The 19,979-nt window shown below is 43.6% G+C and overlaps 1 protein-coding gene across 4 annotated transcripts in view; it reads right to left on the bottom strand.

The window, feature by feature from the left end:
- Positions 1-13,577, bottom strand: part of Yaf2 (YY1 associated factor 2) — a 59,745-nt gene extending 46,168 nt beyond the window's left edge. The window contains exons 1-2 of one of the 4 annotated variants that reach the window (XM_060388777.1): positions 13,419-13,577; positions 13,018-13,143 (exon numbers count right to left, since the gene is read on the bottom strand). In XM_060388777.1, coding sequence (XP_060244760.1) covers positions 13,018-13,143; positions 13,419-13,444 — 152 coding nt within the window. In that variant the 5' untranslated portion in view covers positions 13,445-13,577. Of the gene's footprint in view, positions 1-11,262; positions 11,283-13,017; positions 13,144-13,418 lie in introns of those variants that run through there. The other 3 variants (XM_060388781.1, XM_060388778.1, XM_060388782.1) reach the window with 3 other exon arrangements.
- Between the last annotated feature and the right edge of the window lie 6,402 nt (positions 13,578-19,979).

Raw genomic sequence — 19,979 nt, 5'->3', positions numbered from 1 at the left:
TTATCCTAAGTGAGGTATCCAGGGGCTGAAAGGCACACATGGTATATACTCATTTATTAGTGGTTATTAGACAAATAATATAGGATAAACATACTAAAATCTGTGCACCTAAAGAAACTAAGCAAGAAGGAGGACCCTGGGTAAGATGCTCAATCCTCATTCAGAAAAGCAAACAGGACAGACCTCAGAAGATGGAGGAAACAGGGAAAAGGAAAAGAGCATACCACAGAGGGCTTCTGAAAGACTCTACCCAGCAGGGTATTAAAGCAGATGTTGAGACTCATAGCCAAACTTTGGATAGAGTGCAAGGAATCTTATGAAAGAAGGGGGAGATAGAAAGACCTGGAGAGGACAAGAGCTCCACAAGGAGAGCAACAGAACCAAAAATTCTGGGCACAGAGGTCTTTTCTGACACTGATACTCCAACCAAGGACCATGCATGGAGATAACCTAGAACAGATGTAGCCCACAGCAGTTCAGTGTCCAAGTGGGTTCCCTAGTAAGAGGAACAGGGACTGTCTCTGACATGAACTCTGTGGCTGGCTCTTTGATCACTTCCCCATGAGCTGGGAGGACAGCCTTACCAGGCCACAGAGGAAGACAAGGCAGACAGTCCTGATGAGACCTGATAGGCTAGGGTAAGATGGATGGGGAGGAGGATCTCTCCTATCAGTGTACTGGGGGAGAGACATGGGAGAAGAGGAAGAGAGGGAAGGCGGGAACTGGAGAGGTTGAGGAAGATGGCTATAGCTGGGATACAAAGTGAAAAAAATTATAATAAATAAAAAAACAAATTAAACACTTTTTAAAGCCTAGGGAAAAAAAAAGTTTAGGAAAGTACAGTGAGACAAAACCAAAATCCTTCCAAAACATAATCGTCACTTTCTGCCTAGAATGCTTTCAGATTAGCTGCTTAATACTTCATCACATACTGCTTATCGTCATTCACTACTGGAATACTTCCTAGATAGTAAAATGTTACACTTACTGTCCTGTTCAAGACACACATGTGACAATGGATATCAATATTCTACAAAACTTATTTATTCACATATTTTTTAATTTGTTCATTATCATCCCTCCCCTAAGACACTTATGTATGCAGTAAAGGAGGAGGGTAGGCTGAAAAAGAACACTTCAGCAATTGGTGGGCGATGACTTTATTAGAAAGTACTTACCCTTATGCTCTGACAGTGGGAGCTAACACGCTGATATCCAAATGCTCTACAATCAGGACTATTGCCATATCAGCACTGTGCATTTGATTTCTTTAGCTAACACTTTTTAGAACAGGCTCTGTGCTAAAAACTTTACAGTCATTCCTTTCATTTAAAACTGTAAGGAGAATGTATAAAATTATTTAAAAATAAAAAATATTAAAAAAAAAGAGGAGCAGCCTTGTAGGAAAATAAATAAATAAAATACTTAATCTAATGTCACTGAAATTAAAAAAATAACGGTAAAGTATTTTTATAATCTCCATTTTAATAATAAGAAAAAACTAATATTCAAAAAGACAGAAAATGATAAAATAAAAACAACCAAATCAAAAAGCTCACAACACAAAGAAACAAAACCATTGTTAGTTAAGGGTTTCTATTGCTATGACAAAATCATGAGCAAAAAGCTAGTTGGGAAGAAAAGGATTTATTCAACTTATACTTCCCTTCCACATCGCCAAAGAAAGTCAGGACAGGAACTACAACAAAGCAGAACCTGGAAGCAGGAGCTAATGCAGAGGTCATGAAGGGGTGCTGCTTACTGGCTTGCTTCACATGGCTTGCTCAGCCTGCTTTCTTATAGAATCCAGGGCCACCAGCCCAGTGATGGACCCACCGGCACAGGGGCAACACTCCCCCATTGATTTCTAATTGAGGAAATGCCTTAGAGCTGGATCTCATGGAGGCATTTCCTCAGCTGAGGCTCCTTTCTCTTTGATGACTCTAGCTTGTGTCAAGCTGACACACAAAACCAGCCAGTACACATTCAAATGCAAGAGTAAGTAGAACTCCAGAGTCCACTACTTAAACACCTTGCTGCTAACTACAGGGAACGCTTAAAATTCAAGTTCTCTGTATTTTGGATTGTTGTTAGTTATTGGAGACATGTAAAAATTAAAAACAAGTATGCATGCTACCACAAGACTCAAGCCCTCTGCAGAGCCTGCAACCATTTTCACCTTGGCCAGAGTTGGAGTGTTCCCCTGCTCGTTTAGAACTTCTGCTAAGTGGTAAGAATTTCCTATGTGAGCCGGCCATTGGGGCACAGGCCTTTAATCCCAGCAATTGAGAGGTCGGGGCAGGCAGATCCCTTAGATTGAGGCCAGCCTGGTCACAGGTCTACTCTGTAAGAGCCAGGACTACACAGAAAAACAAACAAACAAACAAAAATCAGTATGTGTTAGGCAGACGTAGCCCAAACAAGTGTTCCTGTTTTATCTAAAACATGGCTGTGTTTGGTCCCAACAATCTTCCTCCCTCAGCTTTCCACAAGCTCATTTTACAAGCATGCACCTTCTCCATGTCCTGCCCATCCGTTCCTATTTATACAAAGTATGTTTTATGTTAGAAGTTATCAAGAGGTACGGCTTCATCTAGATATGAGGAAAATTACAGGAAGAAAAACTTAAGATGCTTGACAGGGAGTTTAAATTCTACCTCATCTAGACAAAAAAAGATCCTGGAGCTCTAGAACTTTAATCTCAAATTAACTAATTATTGGCCTGGCCTATCTCCCCACCATCACCTTTACCACCAATATATTAGGCAAAGACAAAACAGCACAACAAAACAGGAACAGTAAAGACCTCATTCTAGCAGATTCCAAACATTGCCTCTTAGTTCTTTAGAACAATGCTATAAAAGTCTTCCAAATGTACTGAAAATCCCACAATGGGCCTGCAAAAAACAGTGGCTCAACTCATTTAAGAAATTAAACGCAAAAGGTCTACCACAAATTTCTGACAGTCTTCACTCTGCAGACTGCCTGAGCCCTCTTACGGTATCAAAGCAAATGTAACTAGTCTGTCTCGGGAAATGAGGATGCATTCTGGAGGCTCTTGAAAGATTCCTTTCAACTCTAATTCTAGTTCTACCAGTTCCTAAAGCAAATGATATTATCAAATGTCTACAGAATCTCTTAAAGCACGTAGCTGTCAATCACTGAACAGCCTATGTAACAACAGAAAGAGTGAAAATCTAATAATCTAACACTGTAAATGTTCAACAAATATTTGGTGAAGTGAATACTTTATTTAAAAATTACAATGACATATTTCATTACAGGCTTTAAAAGGAATAATTCAAGAGAAATATGATTTTTAAACAAAGGTTTCATTCACAGATTTAGATGGAATCTTTGGTTTAAAACCCTTGAATGAAAGCTTCACACTCTGAGGTTAGAATTCCCACTACATGTAATGGCACTCTAGCTAACCCTGAGGAAAAAGAGAAAAGCAAAGTCTCACTCAGCAAGCTAGGTTTAGCCATGCACTAAAGAAGAAAGAAGGGAAGATCAAGCAGCAGTCAACCTGGTTGAGCTCTGACTCTAATACCAGGCGGTGACTCCAAAATTACGCCTCCTTCCCAGCCACACAGGGTAGACTGAGGCAAACGGAAGGCTATATAGAAACAGACTGTGACTACAGTACAGTACAGATTAACAGGAGAAATGCTTTGACTGCCTGAACCATGAATGGTCACTAAAACCTAACAAGAGGCTGCGCAACTCTCCCTGAACAGGAAGAGCCAGAACTTCCTGCATATGCTGTGTTTTGACTGTGTGCATGTATGTGCAGCACACGAGGGCTTAGTGTCACAAAGGTCAGAAAGGACATCAGATTCCCTAGAACTGGAGCTATGAATGCTCATGAACCACCATGTGGATGCCACTCAAAATCATATACGGCACAATTTGTGTTGTGCTAGTTTCTAGGGGAAATGCCAATAAGCAAATTGTGTGCTTGTGAACCTCTGGAAAGCCTTAATGCATACAGCAGATTTATCTACCAGATAGATTTAACTCGTCCCAGGAGTGGGCAAATATCCCCAGAGTGTTATATTTACCCCACCCCCAGGGAGCACAAACTAATCTTCCAGCTTGGGCCCTTTCACCAGTGAGGTGTAGCCAATGAGGAAGCAAGTGGCAGCACTGCCTGCTTAGAGCCTTTTTGGCAAGCAAAAGCACAACTCCTGAGGCATAGAGCTAGCTCCGCCTCGCCCCTGGGGATAGGAAATGGAAGGTGTCAGCTTCAGTAGCCAACCAGACACACCTGGAAGGAGGGATCCTCAAGGAATTGTCTCCAGACTGGCCTGTGGGCATGTCTGTGGCATTTTCTTAACTGCTGATATTAGCGGGCCCGGCTCACTGTGGGCAGTGCCAGTCCTGGGCAGAGGTCTTGGGTCATATAAGGTAACTAGCAGAGCAAATCTGAAGGAGCCAGGCTACAAGCAGCTGTCTGCCATGCCCAGATTCCTCAAAGATAAGACTATGGTATGTGAGACATAATAATCCCTTTCCTCCCCAGCTGCTTTTGGTCAGTTTTACCTCAGCAACAGTACAGCAGACGAGGACAAGGGTTGAGGAGGCACAAGACATAGGCAGCTCATTCATGACTGTGGGTTACAGACAAATACGCAGTGTTACCCGTGGAGCTGCTTGAGCCGGAACAACTGAGAAGTGATGGGTCGCTCGCGGTGCTCTGGAGCCTGCGGCTAATGCTTTCTTTCTGAGTATTCTTACCTGAGCACTAACACTTGCCTCACTTCAATCACACAGAGCTAACTTCTGACTGTCACACTGATTTAGAAAAGCATCTTGAAAACCTGTAAAAGCAACTAAAAGCACAAATGAGAAAATCAATTCACATAAGGTGCACAGACCAGGGACACTGTGAAATTCTTTAGTTTATGGCTGGGTCAGGTCCCAGTAACAGCCAACAAAATGACTGGAAAAAATCGTACAACTGCCTGTGACTACAAATGTTTAAAATAAAGAATTTGCATGAAGTTACTCTGCATGGATGGGGATGGGGTGAAACACTTCTAGAAACCATGAAAACTGTAGTGCCTAGAGTGGGTTGCCTCTTCAAAAGTTGGCTAGGAAAATCACTGAGGCTCCACAAACCAAAAAGGCTACTGCCAGTGCTACAGTTTTCTAATACACTAAAATTAGATACTGCAGACATCATGAACTTAGGTTGCAGAACATGGAGAAATCATGAGAGGCTGAGTTCAAAACCTGCCCTCTACTAGCTAGGATTCGTAGTACAGAAAGGTACCACAAGGCTGATGAAGAATTGTTGCCAATGGTCTTACTCAACGATGCACCTTCATGTTAAAACCGTCAGTACGCCAGGCAAGATGTGCACGCTGGTGGTGCAACAGTGCCATGACGGATCTGAGTGCACTCAACTACCTTCCAAGACCTGCTCCACTGGAAGAAACTAAGGTCTGCAAGTACATGGTAGCCAGGCCAAGAGCCCATGGCTGAGGAGGTCACACAGCCTACCGGAGAAGTTAACTGCTGTCAGTTTTTGCAAAATGGATATGTTGCTGGCTGGCTGGCTGGATGGATGGATGGGTGGATGGATGGATGGATGGATGGGTGGATGGATGGGTGGATGGATGGGTGGATGGATGGATGGATGGATGGGTGGATGGATGGATGGGAGAATGTTGAGGAACTCTGTTCTCTACGCCATCATATCCATTTAGCAAAATCCATCAAACTGCCTGCTAAGTTTATACCCATGGATTATTACTGCTGTTGCTTTTAGCCGAAGAAACTTTACTTTGTAGGTCAATGATTACTTGCAGAGGCTCATAACCAATCAAGGCACTAAGGGGATAAAGTATGCCTCTTACTGTGGATAACAGCACAATGTTCTAAATAAGAGAAAACAAGCTTACATCAAGGTTCAGGGATCATGTGGAAAGGGGAACACAAGGAGTAAGAAAGAGGCAGAGAACAGAGTGGAATGTTGATGAGCTTTGTTCTCTAGCCACTGCCATGTTGAAATCAGTGTGACTACACAAGACATTTCCTAACAGGAAGGAGGGAAAGCACAGGCTTAGTCTAAGAAGGTACACGAGTTCCCCCTTCTCTATGAAAATATAGTAAGCACCAGTAGAGGAGAGATTCTTCTTGGGTGGTGATGGTCCTCTTGGAAATAACTGCAATTAAACTTACTGGTTCACCAAGCTGGTGTGTGAAGAATTGTGTCTTGGTCTGTCGCTGCCTCTCTATCTGAGGCAACTAGAAATAGGACTGCCCAGGAATAGCACAGAACACCTGAGCACCATGCTCTGTTGTGCATCATTTACTCAGTAGCCACTTTTTTAAACATACAAAGACTAGCATTATGGAGGTTGTTTAAAGAGATGTCTGCAGCATTTTGAGAAAAAGATCAATTAGTCTAATATCTCATGAAAGAAATGGCACAGGATTCTGAACTGTAACTACAGAAATGGGAAGAGGATCTGAGAGACAACCCAGGGAAGACTATATGTGAAGTAAGTTAGCGTCAAAGCTCAGGCAATGATGGCTTCTAGCTTAGTAATAGAAAAGATTCATGCCACATACAAGGGAAGAAATACGGAAAAGTCAGACATGACTAGACAAAAAATTAATTTCAGAAACTTACTAGGAAAAAAGGAGTGTTGGTGACATCACAGAAAGAATATTTTAATTCAAAAACAAAAGCCACCAGCAAAGGGCAAAAGGGTGGCACTGAAAGAAGATTGAGAGCATGCCAATAGGCCTTAGAGTTGGGGTGGGCCCAACTGTCAGCCCCGGAAGGAGGAGAGAGAGTCTGCTCAGGTCAGCCTACTTTGTGCAGAGAAACCCAGGCCTGTAATACTAAGCCAGCAGTTCACAGAGGTTTTGGTCTCAGGATATCTTCATGCTCTTAAAAGCTATGTTTATGAGGTTTTTGTGAAGATTGTATTTACTTTATGTGTATGAGTGTTTGCAAGCATGTATGTGCACCACATACATGCAATGCCCAAGGAAATCAGAAGAGATCATGAGATCTCCCTGGGACTGGAGTTATGAACAGTTGTAAGTAGCCATGTAGGTGCTGGGAATTGAGCCATGATCCTCTGGAAAAGCTGCTAGTACTCTTAACCAAGCCATTTCTTCACTCTATATTTATGTGTTCTCATCTATGAGATCATAGTTCAGTGACACAGCATGAGCTTTAGCACTCATGAGGCCTTGCATTCCATGTCCAGAAACCATACAAATATATAATATACATTTGTTAGTTCATTTAAAAAAGCATATCACAATTTAATTAAATGATATATTCCCTATAAGGAGAAAGAACCTCTGCATTTTCCAAAATAAAGATAACTTTGTATACAGTGCTTCTTTTTGCAAGCTTCCCACACCTGCTTAATCAAAGCATAGTCTGTCATACCTATTTATGCATTTAATTTCTTAAACTATGTTATCTTCGTCCTAGAGTATGAAATATATTTAGACTCCAATGGGTATGTAAAAAAAAAAAGAAAGAAAGATTTTTGTTTTCTTTTTAAAAAGACAATGTCTTACTTTGTAGTTCAAGCTTGTGATTTTCCTGCGTCTACTTCCAAGGCACCAGAATTACAAGCACGCAACACCACACCCAGCCTTAACTGCTTATTCACATAACTGTGGGTATTCTTCTTTCCAAGTAGCTGTTTCTTAAAGTTTAGTTGCAATGCAAAAGCTAAAGCCACATCAATTAAATTTTTAAGCTATTTCCTTAAAAACCTTTCTGTTTTATACCTTGATTGTCCATGCCTGGCTCCTTAACACCACATGCTGCACTGATTATCAGAAATAGCAGCTCACTAAATGATACAGAGCTTCCAAATGTGGAGACATTTCAAGAAAATGTCAGAAATGATACTCACTGATACCACCACCGATCTTAGCGGAAAGTAAAAAGGGTACATACAAAAATAATATAAGTACTCAGAAGCACCAAAGCTCATTATTGTGATTACAGGTTTTCAAAAACTATAGTTTTCATTTGATTTATATCACTGACAAAAAAAAAAATCAAATTTTCTCTTGAAAATGACAGACTCAACTGCATTTACTTTCAGAAAGTATCTGTGAAAGGTTCACATCTGAAGAAGTATGGTTTTCCAGGTAGCCTTTCAAGTGAAACTGTTGTTACATGAAAATGAAGGCAGCACAAGTATCTTCCCTTTGTACGTGGCCTTCAGCAAAAGTGCTCTATCTGTACGTCCCATTTTGTTAGACTACTAAGAACAAAGACTTAACAAGCTAGCCTTTTATCGTGCTTCCCAAAGATACTCTCAGGTGGCACTGGGGTGGGCTGTCACTAGCTGGTGGGGAAGGGCACACTGAAAATAATGGCATGCAGTGCCCTGTCTTGATTCACACTAAATGGACACTTTTACCTGGCACTGCCTCTGCACTGGTCACAATGGTTAGCAGTGAAGAGAATACCAAACACATCAGTGCTGTTATGAGCGCAGCTTGGACGTCACAGATTAACTATTACAAAAGGGCTCAGAAGGCCCACGGCTCCTCCTTTGACACTTTGAAAATCATTACTAGATACCATCCAAACACTAATTCCCTCTCAGTTTCCCTGTAAACAATGAACGTGTATGAGTTCTTTAACCCAAGATAAACAGAGGATAAACCCTTGAGAATAAGGCCCTAAATAACAAGCAGAAGTGATCTTCAAGTAGTGTCAGGAACTGCATTTCTAAAGAAAACCCAAACAATCAGATACCTTGTTTTGCCTCTCTTATTTCTATACCAACTATCTAGAAGAATTGGTACCATTCCTCAAACTAACAAACAGAAAGCCTTTGTGACAGACAACAGGTATACTGCAAAGATTTTCACCTGGTAATAGTTGGTAGCTTTATGGTTTCTTCAAAATTTGTACTTTACAATTTATCCCTACTGCATAGAAGCTGAAATAACTTTTTACAATTAATCAGCTCCTAACTACAAACCTATGTTAGCTATAAACTGTGCATACAGTTTAATTAGGTAACTGTCATCTCTCCAGCTCACACTAAAGATATAATACCCCCTCACATAAAGAATTTACTTTTATTGATTCATTTATTCTATGTGTTTGAGTATATTTTGCCTGCATTCATGTCTATTTACTAGGTATGTGCCTGTTACTGACAAAGGCCAGAAGAAGCCATCAGAGCCCCTAGAACTGGAGTTATAGACGGTTGTGAGCTGCCACATGAATGCTGGGAATGATACCCAGGTCCTCTGGAAGAGCACCTGGTGCTCTTAACCTCTCCAGCCCTTCACTTACACAACTGTACACAGACCAAACTGTTTCTCATCCACAAAAACACTACCAAAAGCCGGGCAGTAGTGGTGCATACTTTTAAGTGCCTGAGAGGCAGAGGCAGGCAGATATCTGTAAAAGTTAAGACCACCCTGGTCTACAGAGTGCAGTCCAGGACAGCCAAGGCTACACAGAAAAACAAACAGAAAACCCACAAAACAAGAAACACTGCCAAAAACAAAGAAACACAAACTTTCCTCACTATAGTGAGTACCTAACTCAGATTTTGTATAACCGAAGACACTACAGAAACTTTGCTGATGGTGATATGGTTCAAATGAGCCATAAACATGTTACCAGACGCCTATCTACCACAAAAACTGGCACGTTTTCTACTGACCTATTTTCCATATATCCCCAAAATGACACAAGGAGAGACCCATCCTGAAAAACTACATTACTTGTTATGCTTGAATGCCTGCCTGACTAGGAAGACTTACCAGCTCTCATTAAGAACACAGTTCAAAACCAAAGCAAACAACCTTGTCACCTTTACTTCTAACTATCTGCTATCCAAATTAAGGAAGAACATAATTGTCTATTCTTACATGAACATAAATTGTCTTAATTCAGTCGTCAACAATTAATCCCTTCACAGACAATGCTAACCACTTCCCTTATGATGACACCGTACAGTCTATTGACTAAGGTCTTACATGCTTTTATTTACTTACTGACTTTAAAGAGAAGCCAGCTATGAAGAAGACTGGGCAGAACCTCTAACAATGTTACAACAGTGCTTGTTTTGTTTTGGTTGTTGCTGTTGTTTTGGGGTTCGTGGGAGGCTTTGAGGGGATTGTTTAGGGGGTTCTGTTTTGTTTTGGGGTTTTGTTTTGGTTTGTTTTTGTTTTTACAATGCTCCCTATCTGGAGTGGCTCATATCTGTAATCCCAACACTCAGAAGGCAAAGGCAAGAGGAATTCTATGTTCAAGGTTAGCCTGAAAAACAGGGCAACGCTGACTCAGAAGAACCCTGTTGGGTGTTTTTGTTTTTGTTTTTAATCTACCACTGTTTCTATAAAAGCACAATACAGCAATTTAAAATCCTTGATCTTAATAAAGGATTAAACAAATTTACACTAAGGCCATCAAGTACAAAATGAAATTCAATGATATAAATGGCATAAATTTATAGGATGTAATTTATTAACGGAGGAATTGAAGCTATGTCCAGTGAATTTTTACTGTGACATACATGGTATGAATATAACTTCATTTTCTGAAGGACACAACCAACCAAAGATGCTGCCAGAGAAAGTAATCATCTGTTCCAATATAAAGTATCTGAATCAGGTGTCTTAATTAAAATTTTTATATATGTGTATGTGTATATGTACACATATATAAAGATATATCCATTCCAGTAAAATGAAAGAAACACCATGAACCCATTTTCTATAAAGACTTAAATAAAAGGTTTCAGACATCTAGAACAGCTTAGGCTTGGCCTCACACTTGGCAACTAACATTCGGATTCAGTTCAGAGGTCATCCTGACCCAAGGGATCCAAATGCTGGCACCACACAAACAAGGAACTTGCAAGCTGCATCCCTATGCTCTGCAGCTACTCTCCCTGCTTTGGTTCTTGCCAGCCTTATTCCTTAAATTACTCTAACTGCTAATAAATTCTCCCAACTACTGAACTTTTACTTTGCATCTGTATTCCGTAGTCCTATAACCCTATTTTCCTATCATTCCTACAAGAAAATATTCTGCATGTAACCAGCATCTACTTTTAACAATTCCCTGTTCTCTTCTATCCAAACATGGATTTCACTCTCAATTTCAGAAAAAGCAGAAGAAAAGGTAACAGATAAGAGAAGTTTTAGAGCTCCTATAGTTAACTTAGGGCCAAAGTCAAAAGACAAGAGCAATTCAGAGAGAAAGAAGAAGCTGACAGGGTCACAGTGCAGAACACTTACTTTTAGGAACAGAGTGTCCCTTAGACTGCTGGTGAGTTGCCCAGAGCCTCTTCAGTTTCAATCCAAATGACAATGTTTCTCTGAGTCCTCCTCAAGTAATGTTTCCACCACTAAAAATTGGATCTACAAGAGCTCAGATATACCAGTGTAAAAAAAAAAAAAAAAAAGTCAGGGGCCTCCAGGTAGGCTCCAGGCCGCTTTTAAAGTAGGCCCACTTCTCTGTCCTGGCCACCTCCCTGTGTACTAGACTCCTTCTTCCTCCAGGTATTCAGCCTGTTGCTTCTCTTGTGGGTGCCACCACCTACTCTACCCTCAGGGCTCCTCTAACCCCAAGCCTGGCTGTGGAGTAGGACAACAGCTTCCCCCATCCTTGCTGTCCATGCGAATAAACAGACAGGCTCTTCTAGTTCCAGGATTTTTCTAAGAGTACGAGAGACTAGACGGGTAGACAGGGAAACAAAACAAAAAGCAGCAATACAGTGGCAGAGATTAGGGTTATAGTAATTGCTTCTACTTCAAAATGCCCGCCTCCTAAAAAGTAAACGATCCACACATTGCTCATTTACAAATACACAAATAAATATTATAAGCTAAGCCATTTCCATCTTCATACAGAAATATACACCTTGCTTTTCAAAACTCTTAAAACATAAGTCCAAAAATAGCAAGTGGTTTCTCTTTTTCGAATCTTTCCTTGAACTTGGAAGGCATTTAAAAACTTGCTTTTTAATAGACATCAAGAAATGCTGAAAATATTGTACTTAATGTGAATGAGAATTCACAGTAAAAGCCTACTGAAATTTACAAGACAGGTACCTCAAAAACAACCACTGTTGCAGAGACAATACAATTTTGACATGTTTCTACCCTTAAATTTTTAATAAGCTTCTATAAATTGCATTTAAAAACCAGGATACCTCATTTTTTTAGAAATAACTTGAACTATTTAAAATATGTCAAAATTATATAGGATATCTTTTTCAAGCAAGAAGAAACTTTCCAGTATTCTTACTATGGTAATTTTATTTTAATAGGCTTCACAGTATTAAAATAAGTATCTTATTTAAACATTGCTTACAAATCAGAGGACGCTAAGAAGTGAATTCAAAGGCTGCCTTCCTGCAAAGGAATTATGATCAAGTGGAGACAGATCAAGATTGCCACTGACTTTGAATTTACTAGACTTAATTCTTCTAAGTGTTTTTTTAAGGACAATTATAGAACCGCACGACTATTATACAACATGTTTAGGGGCTGGAAACGGTCAAAGATCCTGTAATCTCGTTTGTGTCTACATATTCAGATACTCGAGTGAAAATGTGTTCCTTGGGCTGGCCTCCCAACTACTTAATTGTAAAATATCACAGAAACGGAGAAACGGAACAAAAAAAAAAACAAAAAACCAAACGCAAAGCCTCGGCCTGACCTTTCCGGACACGCATTACCAAGAAAGTTTAATCTACAACGATCCTTCAGCGAGGTACTCCCTCCCACCCACGCAGGGTCGAACCACACCGCGGCCTTCCCTCCACCCCCTCCCCGCACACAAACACAACAATGCGGCCAGCGTCTCCGTGCCCGGCCGGGGAGGGGGCACCGCCGGGGCCACGCAGCGGATGGCAGCAGCCCGCGACCCCCCTGAATAACCCATCCTCCTCCTCCGCCGCCGCCGCCCCCTCGCCCGGACCGGGTCGCGCCCCACCGCCGGGCCGTCCGCCCCGCGTCGCGCGGGGGCCGCGGGCGCGCGGGACTCACCGGGTGGAGGTGCCCTTCCGCACATCGCACATCATGCACTTGAAGGCCTCGGCGCTGTTCCGGAAGGTGCAGACGCTGCAGTCCCAGTAGCCCTCATCCGAGGCGGGCTTCGGCTGCCGCTTCGGCCTGCAGGACACGACCGGACACGACGCAGCGCGGGGTCAGCGGCAGGCCGCGCCCGGCCCCGCGCCCCGCCCCGGCCGGCCCGCGACCCCCGCCGCCCCCGCCCCCCGGCCCCCGCCCGGCGCCGCGCGGGGGAGGGGAGCGAGCGCGGCCGCTGACCCCGGCCGCCATCGCGGCCCATTGTGGGCAGCCGCGCGCGCCGCCCTCCCCGCGCGCTCACACACACACACACACTCACACACACGCGGCCGCGCCGCCCCGGCCGCCGGGCGCCGTACCTGGTGGGGCTCTTCTTGTCGCCCATGCTGGCGGGCGGCGACGCGCGCGGAGCTGCGATCGCTCTGTCAGCGCCTCGGGGGAAGCGGCCGGCGGAAGCGCGGAGGCGAGGGGGGCGGGGAAGGCCGCGCCGCCGCCGCCGCCGCCGCCGCCGCCGCCGCTACCGCCGCCGCCGCTGCCGCCGCCGCCGCCGCCGCCGGATCCCACGCAGCCTCCAGCTGTCGGGGAAACTCCTGCCCGCGCGCACGTGACCCGCGCCGGCCAACCAGCGGCCGCGCCGGAGACTTCAAACGCGGGGAGCGCGGCCCAGCACCCGCGGCGAGTTCGCGGCGGCGCCGCCTCCCTCCCGCCCGGCCCGCCGCCCCGGGCTCCTGGGCCGCGGCCCCCAGTCCCGGAGGGGCGCGACGGCGGGCGCCTGCGGACGCGCGTGCGCTCGGCGGGGACCGTCACCCTTCGTCTGGGCTGGCGAGACGGAACCACCTGGACGGGTCGGTGCCCTGCTCTAGCTTACGTAATTGAGACGTGACGGAGCCCGGGTCTGATCCGCCTTTTAATGCCACGGGCGCTCTCTTGGCCCCACGGGGCTCTGCTGCAGTGGCTTGTTATGAAACGGAGGCTCAGAGCCTTCCTCCGACCAACGAGCCTGCCAATGCCCCGGACACCGCCTGTGCTTCGGATGTCACATCTCGCCCCAGACCCTAACAAGGCATCCCACTGGTCCTTTAGGCTCTGCCCCCACCTAGCCGGCAACCCACAACTAGTCAGCGAGCCGTCATCCTCTGATGGATCAAGAGGCGACCTTAGCATGGCAGTCGGTGAACCGCCTTGAGGAAAGCTGGCCCCTGAAGAAAGTAGATGAAATCCATCCTTCACAGAGCCCTGTCTTTTAGGTCTACTGATGGAGGCCTTGAAGCTTAGCGTCAGGTTTAAGTAACTAAAGAGGACCCAGTTCAGGCACAGTGGACTTACTAGCTCTGTGACTCGAAGATGGGGTGTACTGTAAGGGTGTTCAGAAAAATCTCCACCCAGCTGGGACAGAGCAGGATGGAGCAAGTTTTCGTCACAATCCTCATAGCAGGGGGGCAACTAAAAAAAAATGATGAGTTAATTATTTATGAAATCCTTAACACTTCGAACTATATTGTCTGTGGGTAATTGAAATAGGAGAGCAAAGCCTCAGCTAAGGGGAGACTACCGTATTGATGTATTTCTCACTAAGCAACAAGAGCTAATAAGCTAATAACCGAAATAGGAAAAGCTATCTTTTTATCATTGGGAATTAGAGATTAATTGGGGTAATTAAGAAGGAAATGGACTACAAGCCTCTGAGAAAAGGAACTCAAAATGAAGTATAGCAGAATGAGCGAGGTGTATTGCTCGGTGGTGGAGCAGTTGCTTTGCATGCACAAGGCTTGTGTGCTAAGGTTTGAGGAAAAAAAAACATTTAAAAGATTGATTCGTGTGGGTTTTGCTTGGTTGGTTAGCACTACTTTATTTTTGCAAAACAGAGATACTGATTTAGTTCAGGATACAAGTTACATATTAGAAGCTGCATTAATTTCCCAAGGTAAAATGAGTGTTAAAGGAAAAACGGCTTATGCAATGAAAATGTGTTTTCCCAGAATACTGGAGGCTCCAAGTAAAAGATAAGGATGCCAGCCAGGCTGGTTTCTCCGTGGGCCTGTTCTCTTTGCTTGCAGATAGCCATCTGTGTAGGTCCCACTTTCACAAGGTCATCTTTGTACGTGGGTCTGTATACTACTCGCTTTTTATCACGTGTGCCTATGTCTCTTATTCATTGGATTAGGGACTAATGACTTCATTTTTTTTTTCCAAATAATCTACATGTGCATTGGTGTTTTGCTTGCATATATGTCTGTGTGTTGATGTTGTGTCTCCTGGAACTGTAGTTAAAATTGTGAGCCGCCATGTGGGTATTAGGAATTTAACTGGGGCTCTCTAGGAAGATCAGTCAGTGCTCTTAACTGCTGAGCCACCTCCCCAGCCCCCTAATGACCTAATTTTAATTACCTCTTTAAAGAGAAGCAAGAAGACCAATGAAGTCAGTAGTGGAGAAACAATCATCTTCTACTGGCTTTATGCTGGCCCTTTACCTCTCCTGGCAGAACCTACAGACATATACCTATCAAGCAAATAAACTGTGTTCAGCATCTGCAGTCTTCCTTTCGGGAGTTGCTCATGAGGTCCTAGTTGATATTGGTTACTTCTCGATCTGAAACTTACTAGCTATGTAACCTTGGGTATTTAATCTGTGCCTCAGTTTTTACATCTTTAAAACAAAGTAATAGTAATACATATTTAGGATTGTTATGATCGTTAAATATGGTTTTTCTGAGATAGTTCAGTAGAATGGCTGTAGAAGGGTGTCATCCTCAATCATACTCTGCCACCTTTGTTTGCGACCAGGTCTGTTATTGAACAGGAGCTCTCTCACCAATTCAGATAGGCTAGATAGTCATCAAGGTCCAGGGATCAAGCTGTCCTCAAATTCCAGATCCACCTGCCTCTGCCTCCTTCAGCAAATCCTACCAGCCTGAGCCACCAGAACCGGCAAGATCCAGCTATACCACTCCTAGGCATATATCCAAAAGATGCTCAAGTACACAACAAGGATATTTGCTCAACCATTTGTAGCAGCTTTATTCATAATAGCCAGAACCTGGAAACAACCCAGATGTCCCTCAACAGAGGAATGGATACAGAAATTGTGGTACTTTTACACAATGGAATACGACTCAGTAATTAAAAACAAGGAAATCGTGACATTTGCAGGCAAATGGTGGGATCTAGAAAAGGTCATCCTGAGTGAGGTATCCCAGGGGCTGAAAGACACACATGGTATACTTTCACTTATGTAGTCCTATAAGATAGGATAAATATACTAAAATATGTGCACCTAAAGAAGATAAACAAGAAAGAGGACCCGGGGTAAGATGATCAGTCCTCACTTAGAAAGACAGATGGGATGGACATGGGAAGTAGGAGAAAACAAGAAACAAGACAGGAGCCTACTGCAGAGGGCCTCTGAAAGACTACCTAGCAGCTTATCAAAGCAGATGCTGAGACTCATAACCAAACCTTCGGCAGAGTACAGGGAATCATATGATAAAAGGGAGAGTTAGTATGACCAGGAGAGGACAGGAGCTCCACAATGACAAAATATATCAGGGTATGGGGTCCTCTAGGAGACTGTTTCTCCAGCCAGGGATCATGTATGGATATAACCTAGAACCCCAGCTCGAATGTAGCCCATGGTAGCTCAGTATCCAAGTGGTTTCCCTAGTAAGGGGAACAGGAACTATTTCTGACATGAACTCAATGACTGGGTCTTTACCTCCCCACCCTCCAAGGGAGGAACAGCCTTGCTAGGCCACAAATAAGGACATTGCAGCCAGTCCTGAAGATACCTGATAAGCTAGGATCAGATGGAAGAGGAGGAGGACCTCCCCTAGCAGTGGACTTAGAAAGGGACAGGGAGGAGATGAGGAAGGGAGGGTGGGTTTGGGAGGGAATGAGAAAGGGGGCTACGGCTAGGATATAAAGTAAATAACCTGTGATTAATATTAAAAAAATAAAAATAAAAAAAGATCCAGGGATCAGCCTGTCTCCCCAAAGCACTGGGGATTTTTAAAGGACTTAATGCCTGCAGGTTCTCTCACACTGAGGACCAGACTGCCCTCAAACTCATGGCAATCTTATATTTCTAAATTGCTGAATTGATAAACTCCTGAACTACTTTGAAATAATAGAATTTTATGGATTTAAAGCTACCTAAAAACTTGCAAATCCAATTATATATATTGCTAGGTGTCATGACACACACCTTTAATTCGAGAGGTAGGGGAAGGTTGAAAGCCAGTCTGGTCTGTATAGTAAGTTCCAGGCCAACCAGGGCTACATAGTGAGAGCCTGTCTCAAAAACAAAACTCTGTGTGTGTGTGTGTGTGTATGTGTGTGTGTGTATGTGTGTGTATGTGTGTGTGTGCACATTCTTGACTGTAGACATGTTTGTGTTGGTGAGCCTGCATGCATGTCGTGGAGGCAAAGGATAAGGGTTTTCTTTCCTTGGGAACTTTATTTTTATCCTAGTTTTTTGGATTTTTATTCATTTGTTTGTTTTGAGCCAGGGTTCCTCATTAGTCTGGAAATGGGACCCTAGGGATCTGCTCGTCCTTGCCTCCTTGTTGCTGTAATTACATGCATGTGCCACCACGCTCAGCTTTTATGTGTGAGTTCTGGAAAGTGAACTCCTCACTTTTGTGCAGCAAGCACCTCAACCATTAGCCATGTCCTCAGCCCTCTCTTGCAAGGTTTGAAAGTTCACATTGAGGGCTGTGGTTGATTTGAGCAACCTTTCATACAAAGCTCAGAGTGAGAGTAAGGTATATGCCTCACGTCAGATCCAGTTAATTCAGAACTATGAGAGTATTAGTCCTTTCCTGTTGAATTGCCTTTGCACAATTGTTCAGAATCAACTGGCTGCGTTTTGAAGGGTTTATTGCATGACTCTATTATGTTCTATTGGTCAGAATGCCTGTTCCTCTTGCCAAGCCCAGGCTGCGTTGGGCATTATAGATTAGTAGTTAATGTTGGAACCTAATCTAATAGACTTTGGTAATGAGGTTCCCCGTGCTGGGATTACAGGTATGCACCACCATGCCCTCCATGCTATTACGTTTTACTTTTATTTATTGGTTTCATTGTATCGTTGCCACTTTTATTAAAATGGTGACAGTAGCCTTTGACTTGGGAACAACTGGATGTTTACATGAGCAGTCTGTTTTGCCTTGTGTGGGGCTTGAACCAGGACTTTGTACACGGCCGTGCACTCTGCCGCTGAGCCACATCCGCAAGCCTAATGAAGTAGTTTTGGTACGCTTATTTATCGTGAAATAAAAGTAAGTAAAACTCACTATTTTAACTTCTTTTGTTTGTTTCTTTTTGGTTTTCGAGACAGGATCTCTCTGTGCAGCCTTGGCTGTCCTGGAACTCACTCTATAGACCAGGCTGGCCTCCAACTCAGTGATTCACCTGCCTCTGCTTCCTGAGTGCTGGGATTAAAGGCGTACACCATTACCAGCTGGCTATTTTAACTATTTTTAAGTATACAGTTCTGTAACTTGAGCTACATTCACATTGTTAGGTTACATAAGCCCCGCCAACATTTCCACCAGCTTTCAACTTTCCAAGGTGAAATGTTAAACACCAACCAACACTCCTTGTCCCCAGCCTCTGTTGACCACCGTTTCCTTCCTGTCTTTGGGAATGTGACTACTACCAGGTACAGACAGACCCAGAGGCCTTGTCCTTTCGTGCTCATGCTTGTTTCACTGTATGTCTTTGAGGTTGAAAATGTGTGAAAACTTCCGTTTCCTCTAATGTTGAGTCATGTTCCACTGTGTTCTAACAAGTACAGCTTCCCTCATGCCTGTGAAAAGACAGAGTCACCACCAAGTGTTTTCTCAGTGTGAGCCTACAGTGTGTCCTAGCTGGAAACACACAGCAGCACGCCGGTCACGCCGCGCCCACCACTGGAGAGCAGGGGGGAATGCATGCTGCTCCTCAGCTGGCTTTCACCTTTGGATTCTGTCCGGGACCTCCACATAAGGAAGGGTGCCGCCCGCATTCGGGCTAGGTCTTCCTTGCTCTGTTGAACCTTGCTGGAAATGCTCATATTGAGGTGTATTTCTATGGCAGTACCGAATCTAGTTGGGTACATAATGGAGATGAATCACCACAGGCGTCTACACTAGTTTGTTTTCACCCATTCATCTTGCCGGTCCTTAGGTCGCTTCCCCGTTTTCGATACGGTGGTGTTGTAGACGTGAGTAGATAAAGAACTCTGAGTCATTGATTTCAGTCCCTTTGGGCGTGTCACTGGATTAGAATTTATTGGATTGTGTATTATTTCTATATCTAATTTTTAAAGAACTGACATACTAATGGATTATAGACTTCAAGGAATGATGTGGTTATTTAACACTGAATTTTACATTAATGAAAGACCTATAGAAATGATATAGAAAAAAGTGATTTTTTTTTTCTATTAATGGGCAACATAATAGGTGGTGGAAAGGGCCAGGAAGGGCAGCTGAGGAAGACATTCTGTCTTTTCCATGAGCTTTACTAGTATTAACGATGCAGTGTTCTTCTAGGGTCATTGTTTGCTTTTAAAAAAGAATTATTTGAATTGAATTGATGCACACACCCATGGATGTCTATGTCTGGGTGAATGTGTGTGGATGCCTGCCCAGGCCAGAAGAAGGCATAGGACCCCCTGGAGCTGGGTTACAGGAATCTGCAAGCCACCTTATATGGGTGTTGAAACCTAACCTCAGGTCCTCATGACTGAGCAATAAGTGCTCTTAACCATTAAGCCATCTCTCCAGTCACTTATTAGTTGCTTTTAAAATGCTAATGTTTGTGGTATATTCAGCATCTGAAACTTGGAATATTTTATTGCCGTTTAAGTTATGTATTTTCTTTATATATATGGAATTTCTTTGTGTGTAGCCCTGGCTGTCCTGGAACTCTCTATGTAG

Source organism: Meriones unguiculatus, chromosome 8 (assembly GCF_030254825.1).
Source record: "Meriones unguiculatus strain TT.TT164.6M chromosome 8, Bangor_MerUng_6.1, whole genome shotgun sequence".
In the NCBI taxonomy this organism is placed as follows: Eukaryota; Metazoa; Chordata; class Mammalia; order Rodentia; family Muridae; genus Meriones; species Meriones unguiculatus.
Note: the sequence above shows the minus strand (reverse complement) of the source record. Positions and strands in the feature narration are given on the sequence as shown.